This window comes from Mustela nigripes, chromosome 13 (genome assembly GCF_022355385.1).
Source record: "Mustela nigripes isolate SB6536 chromosome 13, MUSNIG.SB6536, whole genome shotgun sequence".
NCBI classification, from domain to species: domain Eukaryota; kingdom Metazoa; phylum Chordata; class Mammalia; order Carnivora; family Mustelidae; genus Mustela; species Mustela nigripes.
Genome location: NC_081569.1, coordinates 36,335,830 through 36,360,656, shown reverse-complemented (window position 1 = coordinate 36,360,656; position 24,827 = coordinate 36,335,830). Strand labels below are relative to the sequence as shown.

The 24,827-nt window shown below is 33.8% G+C and overlaps 1 protein-coding gene and 1 pseudogene across 1 annotated transcript in view; one reads left to right on the top strand and one right to left on the bottom strand.

Moving 5' to 3' along the window:
- Window positions 1–24,827, top strand: part of RFX7 (regulatory factor X7) — a 138,537-nt gene that overhangs the window by 87,229 nt on the left and 26,481 nt on the right. Inside the window, exons 4-5 of the mRNA XM_059371975.1 lie at window positions 1,396–1,478; window positions 2,917–3,039. Of these exons, the coding sequence (XP_059227958.1) occupies window positions 1,396–1,478; window positions 2,917–3,039 (206 nt within the window). The remainder of the gene's footprint in view (window positions 1–1,395; window positions 1,479–2,916; window positions 3,040–24,827) is intronic.
- On the bottom strand, window positions 22,861–23,318 carry LOC132029139 (small ribosomal subunit protein eS24-like; annotated as a pseudogene).

Genomic DNA, 24,827 nt, shown 5'->3' with positions numbered 1-24,827 from the left:
CTTACATAGTGACAAGGAAAATAAAGAGCCTGGCAGTATATGGGGTAAAGAGTTAAGAGAGCTAAATAAGGAAGCAGGCTCCCTGCTGAGCACAGAGAGCCCGATGCGGGACTCGATCCCAGGACCCTGAGATCATGACCTGAGCCGAAGGCAGCGGCTTAACCCACTGAGCCACCCAGGCGCCCCAAAACTGAGAAATTTTTTGTCTAAACATTGATTTTATTTGTATCTAGAGTATAAGAATTGAAAGTACCAGGGGTGCCTGGGTGGCTCAATGGGTTAAAGCCTCTGCCTTCCGCTAGGGTCAGGATCCCAGAGTCCTAAGATGGAGCCCGCTTTCTGCCCAGCAGGGAGCCCGCTTCCCTTCCTCTCTCTCTGCCTGCCTCTCTGCCTACTTGTGATCTCTGTCTGTCCAATGAATAAATAAAATCTTAAAAAAAAAAAAAGGAAATTACCATTTTCTCTTAGTAACGTTTTATGTGCAATAAATTTGTCAAACAACTTAACTATTACTTTACTGATGAGAAAAAAGCCTAATTTTTTTCTTTGGCAGGTGATTCATTCCATCTGGTTTAAATCTACACAGTCAGTATTTTTTCATTATTATTTTTTATTGAAGTATAGTTGACATACAATGTTGCATTAGTTTCAAGTGTATGACAGTGATCCAGCAAGTTTCTATACATTATGCTATGCTGACAAGTGTAGCTACAGTTTGTCACCGTACAATGCTATTATAATACCATTGACTATATTCTTTATGCTGTACCTCTCATCCTTATGACTTACTCATTCCATTACTGGGAGCCTGTATCTACTGCTCCCCTTCACCCATTTGCCCATCCCCTCCCTTCTAGCAGCCACTGGTTTGTTCTCTGTACTTACAGGTCTGTTCCTACTCTTTTTTGTTTGTTTCATTTTTTAGATTCCACACAGGAGTGAGATCAATGGTATTTGTCTTTCTCTGACTGACTTATTTCACTTAGCATAAAACCTTCTAAGTCCATCCATGTTGTTGCAAATAGCAAAATCTCATTTTTTACAGCTGAGTAATAGTCCATTGTATATCTATACCGCATCTTTTTTATCCGTTCATCTATCACTGGACACGTAGGTCGCTTCCATATCTCGGCTATTGTAAATAATGCTACAGTAATCATAGGGATGCATATATCTTTTTGAATTTATGGTTTCATTTTCTTTGGGTAAATACTCAATGGAATTACTAGGTCATATGGTATCTCTGTTTTTAGAGAAACCTACACAGTGTATTCCACAATTGCTGCACCTAAATTGGTAAATTAATTCCTACCAACAGTACATGGGTGTTAGTAAATTTTGTTGAGGGATAAACAAGGTTTTAAAAATGTTTTCCTTTTCATCTTTTGTAACTAGAAAGAAGTTGAGAATTTTACAGACCTAGAGAAACTCTACCTCTACCTTCAGCTGCCTTCTGGTCTCAGCAATGGAGAGAAAAGGTATATCTCTTCTTGCTTTTGCCTTAATTACAGTGTTAATAGGACATTCCTATGGTGTGTGGGGTGTGTGTCATGGTTGTTATTGTTGTGTGCTATTCTGAAAATCATCAGAAAACAGAATGGCAAAATAATAGATCTTTTAGTCTTTGATCATATTTGGTTAAGTGTTTACTTATAGTTTTTGCTGATTCATTTTTACATCTGGGTAAATGCTATGAAATGTAATTTGGGTTGTTTTTTAAACAGATCAATGTATTTATGCAGTGTGAAGGATTGTAAAAATTAGACAGAAAAGCAAAAAATAAATCATGCATATTATAAGCAATGAAGCTACAGGAGTTTTGTTTTTGTTTTTTAGTACTGCTAGGTGAACAGTTGACAGAATATCAAAAAGAAAAATTTAAATTGCATATATGGAACATGAATTTATTGTAAATATAAGATACTTTAAGTGTGTTTGAGAGTATTGCTATATTTTCATTACTAAAAATATTTAATAATTTCATGTAGAAAATAGAGGTGTTAGCTCATGCTTGCTATTAAAAGTTTCATTATTCTAAGTTTCTCAAAGTTCATTTCATTCATGTAAGTTATACTTAAAATTCTGTTACTTTATAATTGTGTATAAAAGGAAACAACATGAAAATTCTGTTGCTTTTACCCCTTCTCCCTCAAACCAAATTTTATAACCATTTTAATCATCTTTTTGTCCTAGAAACTTGCTCACTATCTTCTTTGGAATTAAATAAGTTATTGTTCTAGTTAGCTGGGATGAATGTCAGAATCAATAAAGGATCTTCCCTTATGTTATCTTGGGTGTACATTTTATAGATTTAGTTTATAAATGACTCTGCCGTATAGTAAAAACTTAGGATGTATAGTAGAAGTATTGGTCTGGAGAAGGACTGTTGCAGGAAGTTGTAGGAAGGACTGACTGTAGGAGGAAGTTTGTCTTCTCAAAACCTGTCTGGTGTGAATCGCATTCTGGAGCTTGGAGGGCTCAAGGGTAGTTATTTGAAAATACTAAGCAAATAGAAACTATTTTTTTCTATAGCTTGCTTTAAAACTTTGATGATTTGGCAAATTTAGGCAAATGAACAGGCAAGTAAGTGAACAAATATCCACTTTGAGGTCATTTTCACCAAAATGAATACCTTACATTGTCAGTGCTCCATCACCTGTGCCTCTGTAGAGACCATCGGAGGGATGCAGCAGGGCAGTAACTTTGGTCAGTCACTAGCTGTAGAAAACGGCTCACAACCACAGGTGGGCAATTTGCATATAGATAACTGGGCATCTACTGTATGGTTTGAGTTTGGTTTGGTCACTTATAGTGTGTTTACACACAATTCTTTAATGGAACTTATAGGCCTGGCTCAAAAATTATCAATCAGTTGCTGTCTCGTTCAGTTAAAACATGTTTTTGTTTTATAATCAGTGATCAGAATGCCGTGTCATCTAGTCGGGCACAACAAATGCATGCCTTTTCCTGGATTCGAAATACGCTGGAAGAACATCCTGAGACTTCATTGCCCAAACAAGAAGTCTATGATGAGTACAAGTAAGTATCATGTGCATACATTAGGCATGTTGATGTGTTAAGCCATTTAAGTACTATATTTGGCCATAATAATTTGTTTTATCATTAGTAAATATCACAGTGGTATGTGGGATTTTGACTTAGAGATTTCTAAGGTTCTTTCCATCTGTAAGCTTCTCTGGTAGCATATATCAGCAAGGACAGATACTGAATGAAAGGATTTCTCTTTGGATGATAGGAGGGATGTTTGAGGGTAGAATGATGATGATAAAGGATTGATGAATGAGAGGGATCCTATAGAGTTCTTAAGGATGAAAGGAAGGGTGTGTCTGGAGTTAGAAGAATAGTGGAAGGCAATAAATAAGTCAATGTGTAAGGGAAAACTAAAAGGTGTTTTTAATTTAGACTTCCTACAGGCCTTTTTCATATGTCCAAAACTGTTCTAATGCTTCTCTATACCAACCAAAAAACAAAAAAGTTAAGTTTCTAGAATATTGTGAAATACGTATTCATGAATGAGGGAGTTCAGTGGCTTGTATGTATTAGACTTTCAAATAATGTCATTTGTACAGATAATTTATTTAAATATAGGAAGCAAAAATAAAGAGACTAATGGGCCTTCTGGATAAAGACAATGTAATAGTTGCTAAGTCTAGTTTTGTTTAACATTTTTGACAGAATTTATTCTGGCAGAGTAAATAAAACCAACATTTTAAGAGTATTTAAGTGTCACACCAGCAAGCATTCATGTGTTGTATTTATACAGTTTGAAAGAAAAGTGTCAGATAAATGCTATTGTTAACCAGTGTAAGATCATGCTAAGATCATACACTTGTAAGATCACACACTTACTGAGATGTTGGTATTTAGAAAGAAAACCTCTACCTTCATTCAAAATTGATTCCCTCACCTTAAGGAACATAATGGAGCTAGAGAAAGTCGAGAGACTAATGTCTGAAATGATCAAGGGAACAACATTAAACTGAAGAGCCTTAGATTTTTTCTTTTTTTTAAGAAAATTAAATCTAAGAGTGCGTGTGACCCAAGTCTATAATAAGGTTCATTCTCTTAATTTATAACAATCTGTTGAATACCTGCTCGTGCCAGACCCTGTATAAATTCTGAGGATATAATGAATAAGAGACAGCTCCTCTCGTTCATGAAAAATATGTTTGTATTTATAGTAAGTATTTTTCACTAAACCTAACTAATTAAAACAGATAACCCTATAAAACTACAAAGAAGCAAATATTAATTAAAAGGGTGTTAATATCAGTAAACATGTGATATGTTGAAGAAACTCTGGACTGAGTATCAACAGAATAGATAACTGCATTAAAGTTGTGACCTAGACAGTTGTTTTAACAATTCTTTTTGTCAGATGCATTATCTATAAAGTGAGGCAATTGAAGAAGTATGAGGTTTCTTATAGCTTTAAAATTCTAAAAGTTGTCTGAAGTAGGAAATGTTGAGGAACAAGTTATCCAGAGATGTCTTGCTAGTTTCCCAAAAGGGAAAAATGGATAAAATATGACATTTTCATAATGAATTAATCAGAGAACTTGAAATATTCATTTTTTTTTTGAAATCACATCTTTCCACTGTAGAACCCTTTTTTGCATTGTCATTAGAGACTGTACCCTGCCTTTGTGGAACTGTGATTCTGGCCCACTAAAGCAGTCCTTATGTTCCTAAAGGTTTCCTGCCTTTGTTCTATTTTTCTATTAAATCATTTTCCAAGATTCCTATAAACTCTCATAATTCTTTTCATTATGAAAAGTTATAGGTTTTTCCTAAACAAAAAAGAAATAAAGCATTTCATCGTTGTGTGGAAGCAGTGGGAGCTTCAATTTTGAGTAATTAAGTTGCAGTGGTAGTGGAGAGCAGCAGAGATAAAAGGAAGGGACCTTGACTAGAGTTAAAAGGGGAAGTAGTAGTTAGGGGAAATTTTTTATAATAATGTGACTAGGAAAGAAATACCTGTTTTGTTTATGGAATGTGAAAGAACCGTGGTAATGATTATGCCTCTGTAGAATACTATAAAGTACTATATCTCAGTCTGGGTATTTTAATTCAAAAAACCATTTCACTAAGAATATACTTTATTTTCATTTGTATTCCCTACAGGGTTTCCACATACTAGACACTAATTTAATATTAAGAGCAATTAGAATGGACTCTGATCCCTGACATTGATAATAAAATTTCAGTGTTTTGAGACTTAAGTCTTTTAGTGTATTCTTGTCCCCATTGTATAGATAAAAACACTGAAAACCAGGAAGTTAGGTGACTCTCCCAGTGTCACAAAACTAGTTTAAGGGCCAATATATTCCTAGAACTCAGGTTCCATGAGTGTTTCATAATGAGTGAGAAGGCAAAACTTGTTAAATTTGAGTGATAGCATACTGTGTGGGTAGAAAAGGTTGGTCAAGTATTTAGAAATAAAGTTGGCTATGACTTCTCCTTAGGCTGAATAAATAAGCTGCTCAAAATACGGATTAGTATACATACTATAAATAATACAACTGGGATAAGAGACATAGCACAGTAAGATGTATTAGCATGACATGGGCTGAGAAGAAAGTATGGGGCCACAACCTCATAGCCCGTGGGAGCTCCAGATTCAAATCATTCTTTCATTTGATTATCCATTGCCTAAACCATAATTTGCCATGTGGGTTTAAAAAACTTGAGAGATGAAAATGTAGGAGGACTATAGACAGGCAAGAAGTAGATCAACATATCAGGAAATAACTAGTTAAAAAGTTTTTAAATTATTTTAAGTTGTATTGTCCCAAAAAAGCAAAATGAAGTTTAACTACATTTTTTTTAAGTACAAGAGTTTTAAATCACAGAAGAGACTTCAGTTAGACAAAAAATTACATTTTTCTCTGAAAATATTTTTAGAGAAATTTTGTCCTTTCCTAATGGCCTTTTAGACTAATTAATCATCTTCCTATTTGGAGTACCTTAATGAGGTTTCCTGCAAAAAAACTTAACATAGAATGACCAGTCATAAATTGATTCTATTTTAAATACTCACTGAAAAAAAATGTTATTAAATATACCTTTATTTTAAATGATTCTATTGTATATAGACCCTTATATAATTTATTGCAATGATGTTCAGATATATTTTTTTGTGAAATTAATCCCTTTTACAGTCATTAAAATCAAAATCCCTTTGAGAGAAAAAATGAGGGTATAATCTAAGATAGCACTGTGACTGACTTCTTTTAACTCTATTTTCATGCTAAATTAAGTACTAATAGAAACAGAAAGCTTTAAGGGGCTTTCAGCATGCAAAAACAGCTTAATTTACAAATGATCCTTAACTTTTATATTTGTTGAAACTTGAATTCTGATAATCTCATGTTTATGAAAATGATCATTAATGTGTTTATATTATTTTTGAATTACAAAATTAGTATGTGTTCATCATTACAGTTTTGGGAAAGAGTTATAAATGTATTTTTTTTTAAAAAGCTGGTACCAGTAAATCTTACTATCTAAAAATAACCACTTTGGTTTTTTTCTTTTTATTTTTTTCTAATACCTTCTTCTTGTGTATATGTTCTTGTTATTGTTTAACTAAATTTGGCCCCACTGGTTACACAATACTTGAAGGGGGAACTGTGGCAAATAACACTGCAGTGAACATTCTTGATGATATAATTAATTCAGTGTATGTTATTAAAGTTGAGATTGCTGGTTTATGGACCTTTATATATTAAAGATACTAACTATTAAAATGAAATGTTTTTTCAAGATTACTGTTTATTGTTTTTGTTAATCTCTTTATAAGTAGTCTGATTTAGCCACTTTCTTTACAGCTTATAGCATTGCTGTTATGCTTAGAACTTCCCCATGCCTCTAGCGGCTGAATACCCATGTATTTTTCCTAGATTTTTAAAAAGATATCTCTTATTTCACTTTTCATGCATAATCCATTAGTCCATCTGGTATTTATTTTGGTGAATGCCATTAGATAAGGCACTAATTTCATTTTTTTCCTGAATATTGTTAACTAATTATTCCAGCCTCATTTATTGAATGATTTTTTTCTCTTTAATACACTAATCTATAATATAACTTTGAACTTACTAAAGCCCTTTTTGGCCTCGGTTTTTTTCTTTGATATTTTCTGTTCTTATTCCAGTACCATATCATTTTTAATATTTTAACTATTAACTATTTGAAAAACTGGTAGGACCAGACTCCTCTTACTATCCTATCCCTCTTTTTAAAAATTTTCCTTGGTTTTATTTTCAGACCAGTTAATGTTTTTCATATCAAGTTTGGGATCACTTTTCTAAATTTAAAAAAGGAAACCTCAAAGGAATTTTGATTCAAAATACATTAAATATGAAATCTTATATTAGAAAAATTAATTTCAGAGCTAGAAGTATGTTTCTTAATTTACATCTTTCTCGTACCCTTCATTGACGTTTCTGTTTTTTTCCCTTCAATTAAGTCCACTTGTTTTTCTAATTAAGTTTTATTTCTTGGTAATTTTTATAGTATTATTTATATTAAAAATATTTTTTCTATTGCTTTACTGTTGATTTGTTTAGATTTATAGGATATCTGTAGACTTCTATTTATGTTGTACATTTTATACTTACTGAATTTTTCAGTTGTTACTTTTGACTTGAATAAAGTTTATTCTGTATGTCTTCTTCATTCTCTTTATTTTATTACATGTAATGGGTTTTCCTTCTGATTTTAAATAATAACAATGATGGGCATCATTTTCTCTTACAGTTCTTTGATGTAAAGGATGTATCATTTATAGTTTATCAGGACTTTATTTGCTATTTTGTAAGAAATGGATATGAAATTTATCAGATTCATTTGGGCATTTATTGAGATTATTATGAAGTGCTTTTTTCTTTGAGCTATTGATGTGATATATAAAGATATTACCTAATATATAAACCCTTCTTTTAGTTCTAGAATGAATGTTCTCTTCATATCAAGATGTGTAATCTTTTAGTGTGCTGTTGATCTCTGTTTTCAAGTATATTATTTAGGATCTTTGCATCTGTATTTATGAGTGAATATTTTGGTCTGTAATTTTCTTTTTTTGTGCTATCTTTGTCAGGTTTTGATATCAGGGTTAGGCCAGCTTCGTAAATGAATTGGAACTCTTTCCCTAAATTTCTGTGCTCTGGAACAGTTTATATAGCATGGGACTTATTTGTTCTTGAAAGTTTTAAAGAACTCAACTATAAAACCATCTAGGCCTGGAGCCTTTGTTGGAGGTAATTCTTTGACAATTTTTTGTGGGTTTTTTCTGGTTAGGTTTTTACTTCATTAGTCAAATTTAGTAATTTGTTTTTCCTTGAATTCAGTCACATTTTCAAATGTATCAGCATAGCATTACATATATTACTCTACTAAATTGAGTTATCTTCTATATCTCATATCTATTTTTGTGTTTCTGGTTTTTAAACATTTGCATTTTACCTTTTTTTTCAAATTATACTTAGTTGTAGTTTATTTCTATTGTTTTTTTGTTTTGGTTTGTTTCTTTGTTTTGTTTTGGTTTTTTGTTTTTTCTTTTCCCAGAAAAAAAATGAAGTTAAGATATATCAGGACGTTTTGGTTTTGGTTTTGGGTGGATTTTTTGTCCTTTTCTTACTTATTAGGTGCCTTTCTTTTCCTTCTCCCAATTTCCTTGGGATTTTTTTCTTACTCTTTAAATGGAATTCTTTGTTTTCATTCTTTTCATATTTAAGATATGAACATTTGTATCTATGAGTTCACCTCTGATTATGGTTTTGGCTATATTCCTTAGGTATGGATATGATTTGTTAAATTACCATTATGTTCTAATAGTGTGATTTTTATAGCTCTCATTTCTTCTTTGACCCAAAATAGAAGTTTGGTGGGTTTTTTTTTTTTAACTTTTCATGTGCTTAAGAGAGTTCTTTCATTTTCTTTTGTTTTGCACTTGATTAATTTGTGGCTTCATTATATTGGATCAAAGAGTGAAAGTCATTCAGTTTCTGAATTTTTATATTTGTTGAGGTCTACTTTCAGCGTAACGAATTAGCAGTTTCTATAAGTACTTCTAGACATTCTTTTTATATCACTGTGTATTCAAGTATATTGATATGTGCTAAATCCACTTTTTTATATTTTTCAAATCCTACAAATTCTATGAAATCCTTTTTTTCTGTCTGTTTAATCAGTTGAAGATGAGTAGTATGTTAATCTCTTACAAAGTCACATTTCTCACAGTTCCTCTTAATATTTTTAATGGGTTTTGTTTTATAGATTTCCAGGCTGTTTGATAGAAGAAAAGGTTCATGATTTTTATCTTTGTTATAGTTTTGGCCTTTTGTCAACAAAAAATGATCCTGTGTCATATTAAGTGTATTTTGTGTTAAATTCTCCTTTGATATGAATATTTTTGACCCAATCTGGGTATCTGTCATATATATATATATCTCTCCATCTTTTTTTTTTTAAGCCATTTGTGTCATCTTATGTAAGCTGTTTTATATTACGTTTCTAAAGTTGTTTCTGGTCTTGAAATCTGGTCAATAGAAGAAGCTGATAGAATGAACCAATCTAGAAAGTCTGTATTGTTAGAAACACTTAGCAACAGGGACAGTAGTAGCTGCTGCTGCTCTTTCCTGTTGCCTCGGAAAGAACATAAGCATTAATCTTAAACGGATTTCTTACTAAATAATATATGGCCTGTTTTAGCACTCCTGAAAATCTGTTTGCTTTCATTCTGGGTAGAAGCACAAACTCTCAGATTTGTAAACTTCACAACTTTGGCTGCAGTGTTTTCTGTTACACAAATGTTCTCTCTAAATCCCTTTTTAAAAACTCTCTAATGTTTTAAGGAGTATGATTGTGTTAATTTTTTTATATAGCCATTTTGTGTATAAACATTAATTTTATATGTATGATACTTTGGTGCTTACCAGCTAAGTTTGCGGTTTCTGTTCTGTTAACTAATGTAAATGAAACTTCTAGGACAACCTTGAAGACAGAAGCAGATCCTACAAATACTTGTTTTAAAAGTGTTAAGATGGGGTACCTGGGTGGCTCCATTGGTGAAGCATCTGCCTTGGGCTGAGCTCATGTCCTGAAATCGAGCCGTGCATCAGGCTCCTTGCTCAGCGGAGACTCTGCTTATCCTTCTGCCTGCCTCTCCCTCTGCTTGTGCTCTCTCTCTCTCTGACAAATAAATAAAATCTTTTTTTAAAAAAAAAATGGTGTTAAGATAGTGATAAATCTATGTTAAATCTAAGCATGTATGCATAATTTATAAATTTATTAAGTGTATAATATATTGTTTAATGTTCTAGCATCTGTATAAAATAAGTGGAAACAAATACCATCCATCCCTCCCTTTACGGGTGACTCAAAGAAATGAAATAACTAGGTAGATTTGAAACCAGGTTTTGTTACTTCAAGGCTGGCTCTTTTTGCATTAATCCATATGACCTTTAGAAACTTTTTCCAGATGCTTTTTTCAAAATTAAAATTTTTGGAGCAGCATTTGCCATGCCTCAATTATATTTTAAAGATTTTTAACTGGCTAGAAATAAGCTAAAGCATAAAAGAGATAAATTTTTTCAACATTACTTTTTGTTCATATTTGACAGTTAAATATGGATATTAAATAAGTCTTAAGATAAAAATTGATTTAAGATTTCTATCATTGAAATATATTCTAACAGTGTCTGAGTTGTTATCCTAAGTACTTTGTCTAATGTTTAAATTATTACTTTCAAGGTAAGATTTTTTTTTTCCACACTTGCTTGGTATGGTCTATTTCTTAGAGGCTTTTATCCCAGTTTCTCTTTTCTCTGTGTTTCTGTGACTTGACTTTCAAGTTAAATCAATTGCTTTTCCTCACATTCTCTGTTTCTGACCAATTGTACTTTCACAGATTCCTCAGTTACTGTCTTTAACTTCTTAACTCTTTAGTGAAAAAAAGTATAATAGAGGAGTGGCAGAATAGAGCCACAAAAGTGATATTATATCGGAAGGAACTGGTTCTCTTATATGACACAGTTGTAGAAAGGTTGACTGACTTTTCCAAATCATACTCACCACACTAAATACATTGTAATCATAACTAGAAATACAAAACAAGTCTCCTAATTTAAAATCAGAATCTTTTCCATTACCCCCACCCGTATATGACTATGAGCCCAGTCATTATGTATTTTTGAATCTTTAGTTATCAGTTTGTCACTATTATTACTACCTTAACGTTTTTTTATCTGTCCCAGCATGATTAATGGCAATTGGGAGATATTTAGTACTTTTCTTTAAACTAAGGCAATTAAGACTTAAGCATTACCACTCCCAAGGACAAAGAGATCATTGAAGAAATTAGTAGTGCTTTAGTGAAATCAACAAATTAAAATAAATGATTTTAAAGTAAATTTGAGTGCATTAATTTATGTGTACATATATACATGAATATGTATATGCATTAATCATGTATACATAGTCCCTACTTTCAAATAGGAGAAACAGATCACTAAATAAAAAGATCACAGAGTTTCCAAATCAACCTGAGAGAATAAGGGCCAGCATCACACAAGAGGTATTGTGTAAAATCGTAAAAACAGTTTACTAAACAGACTAGGGATTCAGAAAGGTATTCTAAGTGGAAGGTGTATTATTAAATGCATGATAGCTTATAGTCAGAGTTCAAGAGATGATATCAGAGACCAGGCCAAGAAAATTTGACTTATTTCCATGTGTAGGTCTTGGAGAGTTATTGAATATTTAAACAATAGAATAGTATCTCAGAAAATAAGAAATGATAAGGACAGGGAGAAAACTGGTATTTAGGGGTTAGGCAGAAGAACATGAGCTGTCCAAAAATGGGTAAGAATTTAAAACACAAATAAGAAAGCATGGTATAATCAGATAAGAGAGATTTTAAGGAGTTTACTCCAGTCTCCAGTGCCTCAGAGAGCTAAAGTAAAAGGAAGACAAGAAAAAGATCCATGTTATATGTGAGTTAATAGGCTGCTGGGATCTGTTGCCAGAGCAATCTACATACTGTACTGAGAAATGAAGCCTGATTGCAATGCTCTAAAAGGTTTATAGGTGTTTACAGATAGGTTTTCTAAGGGATGGAGAACGAAGAAGTAGAAGGGGGGGGCAGTAAACAAATATTTTTTTTTTTTTTTTGGTCTTACCCAGTAAGGAATAAATTCATTTATCTGTAACAGAACATTCAATGAACAGTAGTTTCTTTCTTTATCTTTTCTTTTCTTTTCTTTTCTTTTCTTTTTTTAAGATTTTATTCCTTTATTTGACACAGAGAAAGAGAGTGAATACAAGCAGGGGAAGTAGGAGAGGGAGAAGCAGCAGGCTTCCCACTGATTAGGGAGCTGGGACTCGATTCCAGAACCCTGGGATTTTGACCTGAGCTGAAGGCAGATGCTTAATGACTGAGCCACCCAGGAGGCCCTGAACAGTAGTTTTAAGAAGAAAGAATTCAGTTTTCCTTTTAGCAGCTCTGTGGTACTAGCAGGGAACCCAGGCTCCTTCTGAATCCCTACTCTCACCTATAAGCCTTAGCCTGGTTTTATTTGTTGCCATCTAAAATGAGCTACTGTGGAGATGCTAATATAAAATAAAATAAGCTACTGTGAGGGTGCTAATCTAAAATAATAAAGTAAAATGAGCTACTGTGGCTGATAGGAAAAATAAGTGACTTAAAATTCAGATGCATTAAGAAGGAAGGGAGAAAACGATTGAAAATCATTGATTTTTGATACTTATTTAAAATTAATCATTCTGTCATATTCTGCTGTTTTTCAATTTAAATTGCCATTTTTTTAAAAAGGTTTTATTTATTTATTTGACAGACAGAGATCACAAGTAGGCAGAGAGGCAGGCAGAGAGAGAGGAGGAAGCAGGCTTCCTGCTGAGCAGAGAGCCCGATGCGGGGCTCGATCCCAGGACCCTGGGATCATGACCTGAGCTGAAGGCAGAGGCTTAACCCCCTGAGCCACCCAGGCGCCCCTTAAATTGCCATTTAAATATAATGTTTGTTTCCTCTTTCCAAATAGGCAAGTTACTTTTTAAACCTCACACTAAGCCTTGCTTATAATAAAACCACAATGTTTTCTGTTACTTTTTAAAATTTGTGGTAAAATGCATAAAACTTGCCATCTTAACCATTTTTAAGTGTGTAGTTAGTTCAGTAGTTTTAGGTGCATTCATACTGTTGTGTTACCACGCTCCCAACTCATCAACAGAACTCTTTTCTTTGCATAGAACTGAAACTCTACCCGTTCTCATTTCCCTCTGCCCTAGGAAACCACCATGCTATCTCATGAATTTGACTAATTTAGGAATCACTTATCTAAGGGGAATCATGCAGTATTTGCCCTTCTGTGTCTCGTTTATTTCTCTCTCGGCACAATGTTCTCAAGGTTCATTCATTATAACATGTGTCAGAATATTCCATTGTGTGTATATGCCACATTCTGTTTACCCATTCTTCCATTCTTGGGTACTTGAGTTGCTTCCTTTTGGCTATTGTGAATAATGCTGCTATGTATGTGGATGTGCAAATATATTTTCACAATATTCTTTCAGTTATTTGGGGTTTATGCCCAGAAATGTAATTAATGGCTCATGTGGTAATTCTGTTTTTAATTTTTTGAGGAGTTACCATACTGTTTTTCATAATGGCTTCACCATTTTATATGCTTACCAGCAGTGCACAAGATTCTTCACATCCTTGTCAACACTTGTTATTTTCTAGGTTTTTTATAGTGACCCTTTGATAGGTGTGAGGTTGTATTGAGTACGTTTTGTGCTTGTTGGCCATTTGTATGTACTTGGAGAGATTTATTCAAGCCCATTGCACATTTTTTTTATTAGGTTGTTTTTAATGTCATTGAGTTCTTTAATTTAATGTAGGAGTTCTTTTTATGTCCTGGATATTAACACCTTGTATAAGATACTCAAATTAATTAATTTGTTATTCTATAATCATATACAGATTTATGCTCATTATAACAAACTGCAAATCTAAAAGTATAGCATCAAATAAAAATCATTCTTTACTCTTCTTCATCCCACATCCTCCTGAGATTATAACATTCCCAATAGCTGTATTTTTCTGTATTTACTCAGAGAGTATGCATGCATGTGCTTGTGAGTGGGGAGAAGAGCAGAGGGAAAAAAATCCTCAAGAAAACTCCCTCCAAGCACAGAGCACCTTGTGGGTCTTGATCCCATGACATGACCTGAGCTGAAATAGAGTCTGATGCGATGGAGCCATTCAGGTGCCTCATCTTTCTATATTTCGATATATAGACGTAATGTCAGTTATTCCTAAATTTTATTCTTTTAACTCAAATTAAACTATACCATACATATAGGTCTGACTTTTATCACTACAGCAATATTCCTAGGTAGCTTTTTTGGTCCATATATAGAGAGAGTTATTGCATTCTTTTTTTTTCTTTCTTTTCTTTTTTTTTTTTTTGTTTTGTTTTGTTTTAAGATTTTATTTATTTATTTGACAAAGAGAGAGATCACAAATAGACAGAGAGGCAGGCAGAGAGTGAGAAGCAGGCTCCCTGCTGAGCAGAGAGCCTGATGCAGGGCTCGATCCCAGGACCCTGGGATCATGACCTGAGCCGAAGGCAGAGGCTTAACCCACTGAACCACCCAGACGCCTCTCTCTTTTTTTTTTTTTTTTAACTGCTGCACAGTATTTCATAAATATTACATGGTGTGTGTTTTTCAGGCTCTTTATTTACAAACATTTTATATGATTGAAATAATACTGTACTCCGCAATCTTGAATTATATATTGTTATACTTGTATAAAAGTAACACTGAAGTATGGACTACTTAGAAGGGAAATTGTTGGATCAAAAGCTATAGTTTTATCTCTTTTTTTTTTTTTTTTTTTGAGAGGGAGAGCGTATTTGTGCACACAGTGGTTGGGGGAGGGGTGCAGAGGAAGAAAGAGAATGTTAAGCCAGCTCCACCCCCAGCTTGAAGCCCATCTCCAGGCTGTGTGATGACTCTGAGATCCTGACCTGAGCTGAAATTAAGAGTCAGATGCTCACCTGAGCCACCCATACACCCCTATAGTTTTATCCATTTTAATTTAATTTTTGAGTAATTACTATATTCATGTGATTGTAAATCAAAAAGTATAAAGATATGTAAGGAAGAAATTGCATTTCACGTTTGCCTTTCAGCCACCCATTTTCTATCCCCATAGGCAACAATTCTAGTTTCTTTTGTATCATTCCAGCAATATTTTGTAATAGTATACAAGTAAGTACTATTAGATACTTTAGTTTCCCATTTTTTTGCAAAAATGGTGGCATACTATTTACCTGGTTTTGTACTTTGCACTTACCCAACAACAGATCCTGAGATCTTTCCATAACAGGATGAATTATACCTAAATAATTATAATTGCATAATCATAATTATTAATCATGAATGGCTGCATCTTATTCTGTCCTATGAATTATATGTGTAGACCACAATTGATGAACATCTAGGTTGTTCTAGCCTTTTGGTAATACTAACAATGCTGTTATGAATTAAACGTGGTATATCAGTAAGAAATTTGAATATGTGAAATTAACTAAGGATTTGTGCATTTTTAATTTGGATAGAAGTTTCTCGGTACATAGAGATGTGAATTTTTTTTAATCTTTCCTGTATTATCTCTGCGTCTTCTGTGTTTTTTTTTTTTTGTTATTGTAACTTTGGGTTCTTTTTTTTAATTTTCGTGTTGGAGATTGTCTTCAGTGTGTCTGGTGGGTTCTTGGTTATCTGTTCATATTTTTAAATGGCAGGTTAAGTTCCATATATAGCCTTATCTGCCGTTGGGCTTGACTTTTAGGTGAGCAAGCTTTATATTGAGAGATTTCTAGATCTGTATGTTCTCCAGGGATCATTCAGTTCTTCGGAAAGATCCCTCTAGAGTTCTGTTTGAGAAGCATACGCTGGCTGCTGGTAGCAGTTCTGGACCCTGGACCCCCTTGGGAAGGGGAAAATGGACTCTTTTTTTTGGTAGACTTTAAACACATCTACACACTCATTGTATTCCCTTTTCCCCTCCCCACTACTACCCAAACTGGCTTTAGATTTCCACTTCACCTTTGCTGTCTCTGACTTCTACCCATTCCTTTAAAATTTCTCCAAAGTATTGTTATCCTGCCTGAGGAATTTATTTCTGGCTGCTGTTACTCTCTGCCTTGAGGAATTGGGGAGGAGGGAGTATTTTCTCCTTACACTAACTTTCCTTTCTTTTTGTCTTTTTGTTTTTTGGAGTTTTTTTAAGCATATGGTCTGTCCATCATATTTAGACAGAATCCTTCTTAATTTGGCATTTGGAAGTGCAACACAGCATGTGATTATATAACTATCTCAAGTTTTCTTGTCTTTCAGACTTGTCTTCCAGACTGATTTTAACTCCCCATAGTAACCTAGCACCTTGTAGACAACTTAAACAGTTTAAATGAATATCCTGACAGCCTAAGGCAGAGTAACTTCTAGATCTGTGAGACAAATCTGTTAACAGACTTGGGCCCTACAGTAGAGTTCTCTTCCTCACCTCCTATTTATTCTGTAGCTCACCATGTTCTGTCTTGACTAAACTTTTATAGGCTGAGATCATTAAGTTCTTTAATAATTCAAGCCCATGAATTTGATGAGATAATGTAGTAAAAGCATTATAAATGTATGCGGAAGAACCTTAAATTAACTTTATTAGTTACATGTTTGTATGCATTTCTCTCACAACTGATGGAAAGAAAATTATTATCAAGAAACAACATCCCAGCATATCTTTGGAAACATATTCCTAATTTACTTTACCTCCCGCACCCCTCCCTAACCCCCACACAACCCCCCTTCTTCTTGACCATAAGCAGCAATGCTATTGAATTTCTAAATACTTGGTTAAAAAATGTGTTAGGATGGGGTGCCTGAGCAGCTCAGTCAGTTAAGTATCTATCTGACTCTTGGTCTCAGCTCAGGTCATGATCTGAGAGTTGAGAGATTGAGCCCTGCATGGGCTTCACACTCAGCATGGAGTCTGCTCAAGACTCTAATGTACCAGTACTCTGTCAGAGTTCGTAGTTACTCTGCAAAGGAGAGAGTATTATATAGATAAAATTGTCACTTTAATGTAGTTGATCTCAACTTCAAGTAAGAATTGGAATTACCTGGGGAGCTTTCAAAACAAGTCTGTTTCCTACCCCCTCCCTCTGGATACTCTGATTTAATTTTTGTGGGGTGCAGCTGGACATTAGGAGTTTTAAAAGCTTACCAAGTGTTTTACCACGAAACCAAGGTTGACACCTGTTTCTTGAGAGTATTGGTTGACAACTGAAGGGGGTCTTGCCCCCCAGGAGATATTTAGCAGTGCCTGGAGCCTTTTTTGGTTGTCACAATTGCAGTTTATTACATGGATCTATTACAGGGTGCAGACCAAGTATGCTACTTACCTTCCCACAAAGCATGGGCAGTTCCCCACAATGAACTATCCAGCTCTAGATATCAGTAGTGTTGCTGTTAAGAAACCTGCTTCATACAGTGCTGTAGCAATTACCATTTTATTGAAGCTCTTACTGAATCTATGAATTTGTTCAAGCTAGGTATTCTGTATTCTCTAGTGACTCTAGCCTGGCATCTCAGAGACTCTGTGTGTGCGGGTATGCTTGTGTGTATAAGATATAAATATATATATTGATGATAGCAGTATCACTGATTTTTTTTTAAAGATCTTATTTATTTATTTGACAGAGAGAGATCACAAGTAGGCAGAGAAGCAGGCAGAGAGAGAGGAGGAAGCAGGCTTCCTGCCGAGCAGAGTGCCGAGTATCACTGATATTTTAAGTCTCTTTAAAACCTTGAATGTCCTTAGTTTTTCCTTGGTATTTATTAGTTGTGTGAATGATAGACTAGCAATAAAGAAGCACTTAATGTGCTAATACACTAGATGCTCCTAAAAAGCCAGTTAACTAAATTAACCATTTAATTGTAATATAATGATAATAATCAAGAATCTTCATATTTATTTCATTGCATGTTTTGAGTGGCCTCCTTTTATCAAATAGCTGTTTTGATGATTGCAAATGAACTGTTTTGAAAAAATACACATAATTATTTAAAATTTAATTGATTATTAAAGTATCTATGAATTTTTATTTATTGCTGCCTAACTTCAGAAAATTTGGTGAGAAGGGGCACTTGGGTGGCTCAGTCGTTTAAGCTGCTGACTCTTGATTTTGGCTCAGGTCATGATCTCAGAGTCCCTGTGCTCAGTGAGGAATCTGCTTGAGGATTCTCTCTCTCCCTCTCCCATTGCCCCACCCCCTGCTTGTGTGTTTTCTCTTCCCCCTCCTTTCTAAAATAAATAAATCTTTTAAAATAAAAAAATGAAAAGAAAATTTAGTGAGAAGGAATGCTAATGGTAAATTGAATTATAATAGCTTAAGAAAAATGCCCTCTTGTTTTTGTCTAATTAAGCTCTGTAATGATAGGTGTGGATAAAAGGAAGAAAGATGCTGACAAGGTCATACTCATTTAACTGGATAGCTCTAACTTGGGCTATTCCTGACGTGGCATTTTTCTTCTCTGCCCCCACTATATCCTATGTGCCTAGTAAGTCTTTGCAGTTAAGATAAAAGTAGTCTAAGAAATGACATAGGCATTGTTTCAGCATTTTTATTTTACTCTTTTAAATTTGCTGATCAATTTAGGTCATATTATTGTGTTTAGATTGAAGGTTAAAGGGTACCCCCAACTTTCCAAAAAGACTTTAACAAGATAGTGTGCTTGGATTTATTTTTGTTTATTTATTTATTTTTACTGGATCACTTAACTAAGTGATAGGGAAATTAAACAAGGATGAAAAAATACATGTTTAAAGGAGAAGTACATACAGCAAGGTAGTCCTCCATGGACCATAGAAGAGGAGAGGCAGATTATACTGAGCTCTAGTAAGTCAAGAATGCCAACAGTGAATTAACTATAGAAACAAAAGGCTTAAGCCATTTTGGTTGGGGGGAAAAGACCACATAAGCTATTTTAATCAGGAAAATTCACTGGGCAAATATGAATGTATATTTAAGAAAATAAGCTATATTACAGGATAGAAAGTTTTCAACTACCATTGATTTCGTGGAAAGAGCAGCCCAGTGTTGTGCCATGTCTAAAAGATCAACCATAGTGGATACAATCAGAAAAACACAAAACCAGCAAACTAACATTTCACCATCTTATAAAACCGTAATGCTGCCAGGTACTTTGCCAAATAGACACTGCAAGACCTTAACAAATTCCTAATTTGGGGAATATCATTACTCTTTTAGATGTCTTCACTTTCTGTTCATTACTGTCATCATCTACTTTGAAGAATAGCTTTATTTTCAAGGCAGTTTCTCTAACATCCTACTATAAAAAATTTCAAATGTAACAGAATTTTGAAAGAATAATATTTTTTATTATGTTAGTCCCTATATAGTACATCATTAGTTTTGATGTAGTACTCCATGATTCATAGTTTGTGTATAATACCCAGTGCTCCATGCAGTCCTTAATACCCATCACCAGGTTCATCCATTCCCCCCTTGCCCTGCCTTCTAAAACCCTCAGTTTGTTTCCCGGAGTCCCTAGTCTCTCACGGTTCGTCTCCCACTCCAATTTCTCCCCCTTCATTTTTCCCTTCCTTCTCCTAATGTCCTCCATGTTATTCCTTATGTTCCACAAATAAATGAAACCATATGATAATTGACTTTCTGTGCTTATTTTACTTACATAATCTCCTCCAGTCCCATCTATGTTGATGCAAAAGTTGGGTATTCATCCTTTCTGATGGCTAATACTCCATTGTGTATATGGACCACATCTTCCTTATCCATTCATTCATCTATTGAAGGGCATCTTGGCTCTTTCCACAGTTTGGTTGTTGTGGACATTGCTGCTTGAACATTGGGGTGCTTATGGCCCCCTTTTCACTACCTCTGTATCTTTGGGGTAAATAACCACTAATGCAATTGCTGGGTCATTTGAAAGAGTAATATAAGAATATCCAGATATTCTCTACCTAGAATTAAGTTTTTTTCTTATACCATATGAAAGTAAGTTGTGGATATGCCTAAGTATAAAACAGTTACTTACAACTATAATATTTTTATCACATCTAAGAAAATTAACAGTTCTACATTCCATCTATTCTCTGGTTTAGAGCTATTTTAAACACAGAAAAAACATTTTTGTCATTTTTGAAGACTACGTATATCTTAATGATTTTACAACAATGAAACCAACCTTACTGAGATGCAAATATGATTGGCTAGCTCATATCCCAACTTCCACTTCTGTCTTAAAGCATATGATGCAGATTTATGTAGCAGCAAAAAATCTCAATTTGCTATATGTCATAGATTAAGAAAATTATTCACAGATGGGTGAAATTAAAAATTTTTGTTTAGCTTTTTAGATTCTATCTTTTGAGCTAAAAAACACATTATAAAATTCACTGTTTTAAGATTGCACAGTTCAATGGGTTTCTTTTAGTACATTTATAAAGTCGTGCATCGGTCACCAGTAATTTCAGAATATTTTCTTTACTTCTCCAAATTCCGTATCCATTAGCAGTCATTATCCATTCTTCCTTCCTCTCTGGACTTGCAACAAATAACTACTTCATGGCTAATGAATTTGCCTATTCTGACCTTTCATGTAAATGGGACCATACATTATGTGACCTTTCCTATCTGGCTTCTTTGACTTAACAAAATGTTTTCTGAGTTTATCTATATTAATTATATATCAGTACTTAATGCCTTTGTAACCAGGTAATATAACACCATGTGAATATACCACATTTTCTTTATCCATTCATCAGTTGATGAACATTTGTGTTGTTTCCACTTTTTAGTATTATAAATAATGCTGAAGTTTTTCTGCTTATGAAGTTGCTACAATTTGGTATGAACATGTGTTTTCATTTCTTGTGGGCATATACTTAGGAGTTGACTTGCTGAATCAAATGGCAACTCTTATGTTTTAAGTTTTTGAGGAATTACAAAACTGTTTTTGAAAAATGGCAGCACCAGTTTACATTCCCACCAACAACATAGGAGGATCGCATGTCCCCACATTCTTGCTGTTGCTTGTTCACATTTTTGTTGTTGTTGTTGTTGTTATAGCCATTCCAACACGTGTGATGTAATAGCCCATGGTTTTGATTTGTATTCTCCTGGTGACTGATGATGATCATCATCTTTTCATGTGTTTATTGGGCATTTCTATACTTTCTGTGGAGGAAATATTCATTCTCTTTCTATGGAGAAATAACCATTTCTCTGAGGAATACTTACTCTCTTACCATTTTTATTTGTTGTTTTCTTTTTTTGTTTAGTTAGGTTTCCTGTATATATTCTGGATACTAGATCCTTATTAGGTATATTATGATTTGAAACTATTTCTCCCATCTGTAGGTTGTCTTCATTTTTTTGATAGTATCCTCGAACGAATAAGTTTTTAATTTTTATTAAGTCCAATTTATTTTTTCTTTTGTTGCTTGTGTTTTTAGGTATCAAATCTAAAGAACTATTGCCTAATCAACGGTCATTCAGATGTATACTGTTTCCTTCTAAGAGTTTTATAGTTTTAGCTCGTACTTTTGGGTCTTCACATTTTGAGTTGATTTTTGTACACAGTGTGGCATAGGTGCCCAGATTCATTCTTTTTCCCATGGATACCCAGTTGTCCCAGCATCATTTGTCGAAAAAACTATTTCTTCCCCATTGAATGGTCTTGGCACCCTTGTGAAAAATCAGTTGACCATAGATATATGGGCTTATGTCTAGACTCTGAATTCTATTCCATTGTTCTGTATATCTTTCTTTATACTAGTCTTAAGAGGTCTTGATTTGTTGAATTTTGCAGTAAGTTTTGAAATTAAGAAGTGAATAGAATCTTCCAGATTCATTCTATTTATAACTTTATGAGGTTTTTTTAAATGACATTGTGAATGGAGTTACTTTTTAAATTTTATTCTTGATTGTTGCTAGTATATAGGAATAAGAAATTTTTATATATTGATCTACTGTCCTTCAGTCTTGCTGAACTAGTTACCTCTATGATAGTTTTTTCAGTATATTCCTTAGGTTTTTCTGTATATAATATTGTATCACCTGAGAATAAAGATAGCTTTATCTCATTCTTCTCTGGCTTTTATTCCATTTTCTTGCCTAATTGCCCTGACTGGAATCTCTAGTACAGTGTTGAATAGAAATAGTAAGAGTAGATATCCTCTTCTGCCCAGTTTGAAGGGGGAAGATTTCATTGTCCATCATTAAGTATGATGTTAGCAGTGGGTTTTTCCATTAGATGATCTTTATCAGATTGAGGAACTTACATTCCATTACCACATTGGTAGATGTTCAAGTTTGTCAAATGCTTTTTCTGCACCTGTTGAGGTAATCATATCAAATTTTTGCCTTATGCAATTCATAGAGTATATTACATTATTGATTTGATTAATTCTTATATGTTGAGCCTATTTTGTATTCCTAGGATAAATCACACTTGGTCATGTTGTGTACTCTTCTAAATATGATGATAGATTCAATTTGCTAGTATTTTGTTAAGGATTTTTGTATCTATGTTCATAAGGGATCTGGGTTTTTATTTTTCTTTCTTGCGATATCTTTGACTGCTTTCGAAATCAGGGTAATGTTGACGTTACAGAATGAATGACTTTGGAACTATTCCATCTTCTTTTTTTCTTTCCTTTTTTTTTTTTTGACACATAACATTCTTAATTTATTAATCCTCTTATGAAAAATCTGCACAATCACCACAGATAAAGCCATTGCAGCATCTTTATTCTTTCTGTTGTCCAATCTCCAGCTCACTTTTTGCCAGCACCAGGATTGGGTTTTGCAGTCCCCCTTACTTTCTTCATTCTGTTCTTGCATACTTTTCACTGTTTTCTTGAGGTCTTCTTCTCATAATAGACCATGTCTTGCAAGTCTATGTTCGGATTCATTTTTCTTTGCAAAATCCAAGGAATCATAAGTCATGCCTAAGTCATTTGTCTTGCCACCACCAAAATGGGTTCTGAATCCAAATACAAATATGGCATCTGGTGTGGTCTTGTACATTTTGGCTAGTTTTGCCCGAACTTCTGTCTGAGATACTGTTTTCTTTTCGGAATAAAGGACATCAATAACCATTTGTTTGCGCTGAAGTAGTCGGTTGGTCATGAATTTTCTGGTTCAGATAGTTACAGTGTCATTCATGATGACGGCCGAACTTCAAGCGGCTGGAGAGGAAAAGAATCCACCTTCTATTTTTATGAAAGAATTTATGAAGGATTGGTATTGATCTTTAACTGTTTGGTAGAATTCAACAGTGTGAGACCATCTAGGCCGAGGCTCTTCTTTGTGGGTACTTCTTAAATTACGAATTCAATCTCTTTTTATAGGTCAGATTGCCTTATTTCTTCTTGAGTCCATTTTGGTAACCTGTGTGTTTCTAGGAATTTATGTATTTTGTGTAGATTATCCTATCTGTTGACGTACAGTTTTTCATAGTATTCTCTTCTATAGTACCTTTTATTTCTATAAGTTTACCTATAAGATTAGTAGTAATATTTCTCTTTCATTCTGATTTTAGTTGAGCCTTTTTTTTTTTTTTTACTCTTGATTAATTTAGCTAAAGGCTTATTAATTAGATTTGTTGTCTTTTTAAATACTCAACTTTGGGGTTTGTTAATTTTTTTTCTGTTGGTTTTCTATCCCCTATTTCATTTATTTCCACTCTAATCCTTATAATGCCCTCTTTATACCTACATTAGGTTTGGCTTCCTCTTTTCTAATTTCTTAACATGGAAGATTAGGTTATTCATTTGAGACCATTTTAAATGTACTGAATATGCAGCTATAAATTTCCCTCTCAGCACTGCTTTCACTGTTCTGTAAGTTTTTGGTATGTTGTGTTTTCATTTCTATTCACCTCGAAGAATTTTTTAAAATTTTTTGTGATTTTTCTTTGACCCATTTATGATTTCTACATATGTGTGAGTTTCCCATTCCTTTAGTTATTGCTTTCTAATTTCATTCCATTATAGTTGGAGAAAATACATTGTATGGTTTTATTCATTTTAAACATGTTGAGACTTGTCTTACAGCCTAATATACAATCTGTCCTGGAGAATGTTTTATGTATACTTGAGAAGAAGATATATTCTTCTATCACTGGGTGTTGGAGTGTTCCATGGGTATCTGTTAGGTAGTTGGTATATACTGTTATTTATGTCTTCTCTTTCCTTATTTATCCTCTTCTTAGTTTTATCCATTATTGAAAATGGAGTCTTCAAATCTTTATTTATTATTGTTGAATTATCCACTTCTCCCTTCTATTTTGATCACTTTTGTTTTATGTGTTTTGGAGCTCTGTACTTAAGTGCATAATAGGTTATGACTGTTACATCTTCTTGACAGATTGGCCCTTGTATCATGAAAAACTCCTTTCTTTGTCTCTAGTAACAATTTTTGTTCTAAAGGCATTTTCTCTGATATTGGTATAGGCACTCTCTTTTTTGGTTCCTTTTGGCATCCTTTATCTTTTTCTGTCCTTCTACTTTGACCTATTTTTTTCTTTGAGTTTAAAATATGTATGTAGGGGCGCCTGGGTGGCTCAGTGGGTTTAAAGCCTCTGCCTTCGGCTCGGGTCATGATCTCAGGGTCCTGGGATCAAGCCCCGCATCCCTTCCTCTCTCTCTGGCTGCCTCTCTGCCTACCTGTGAT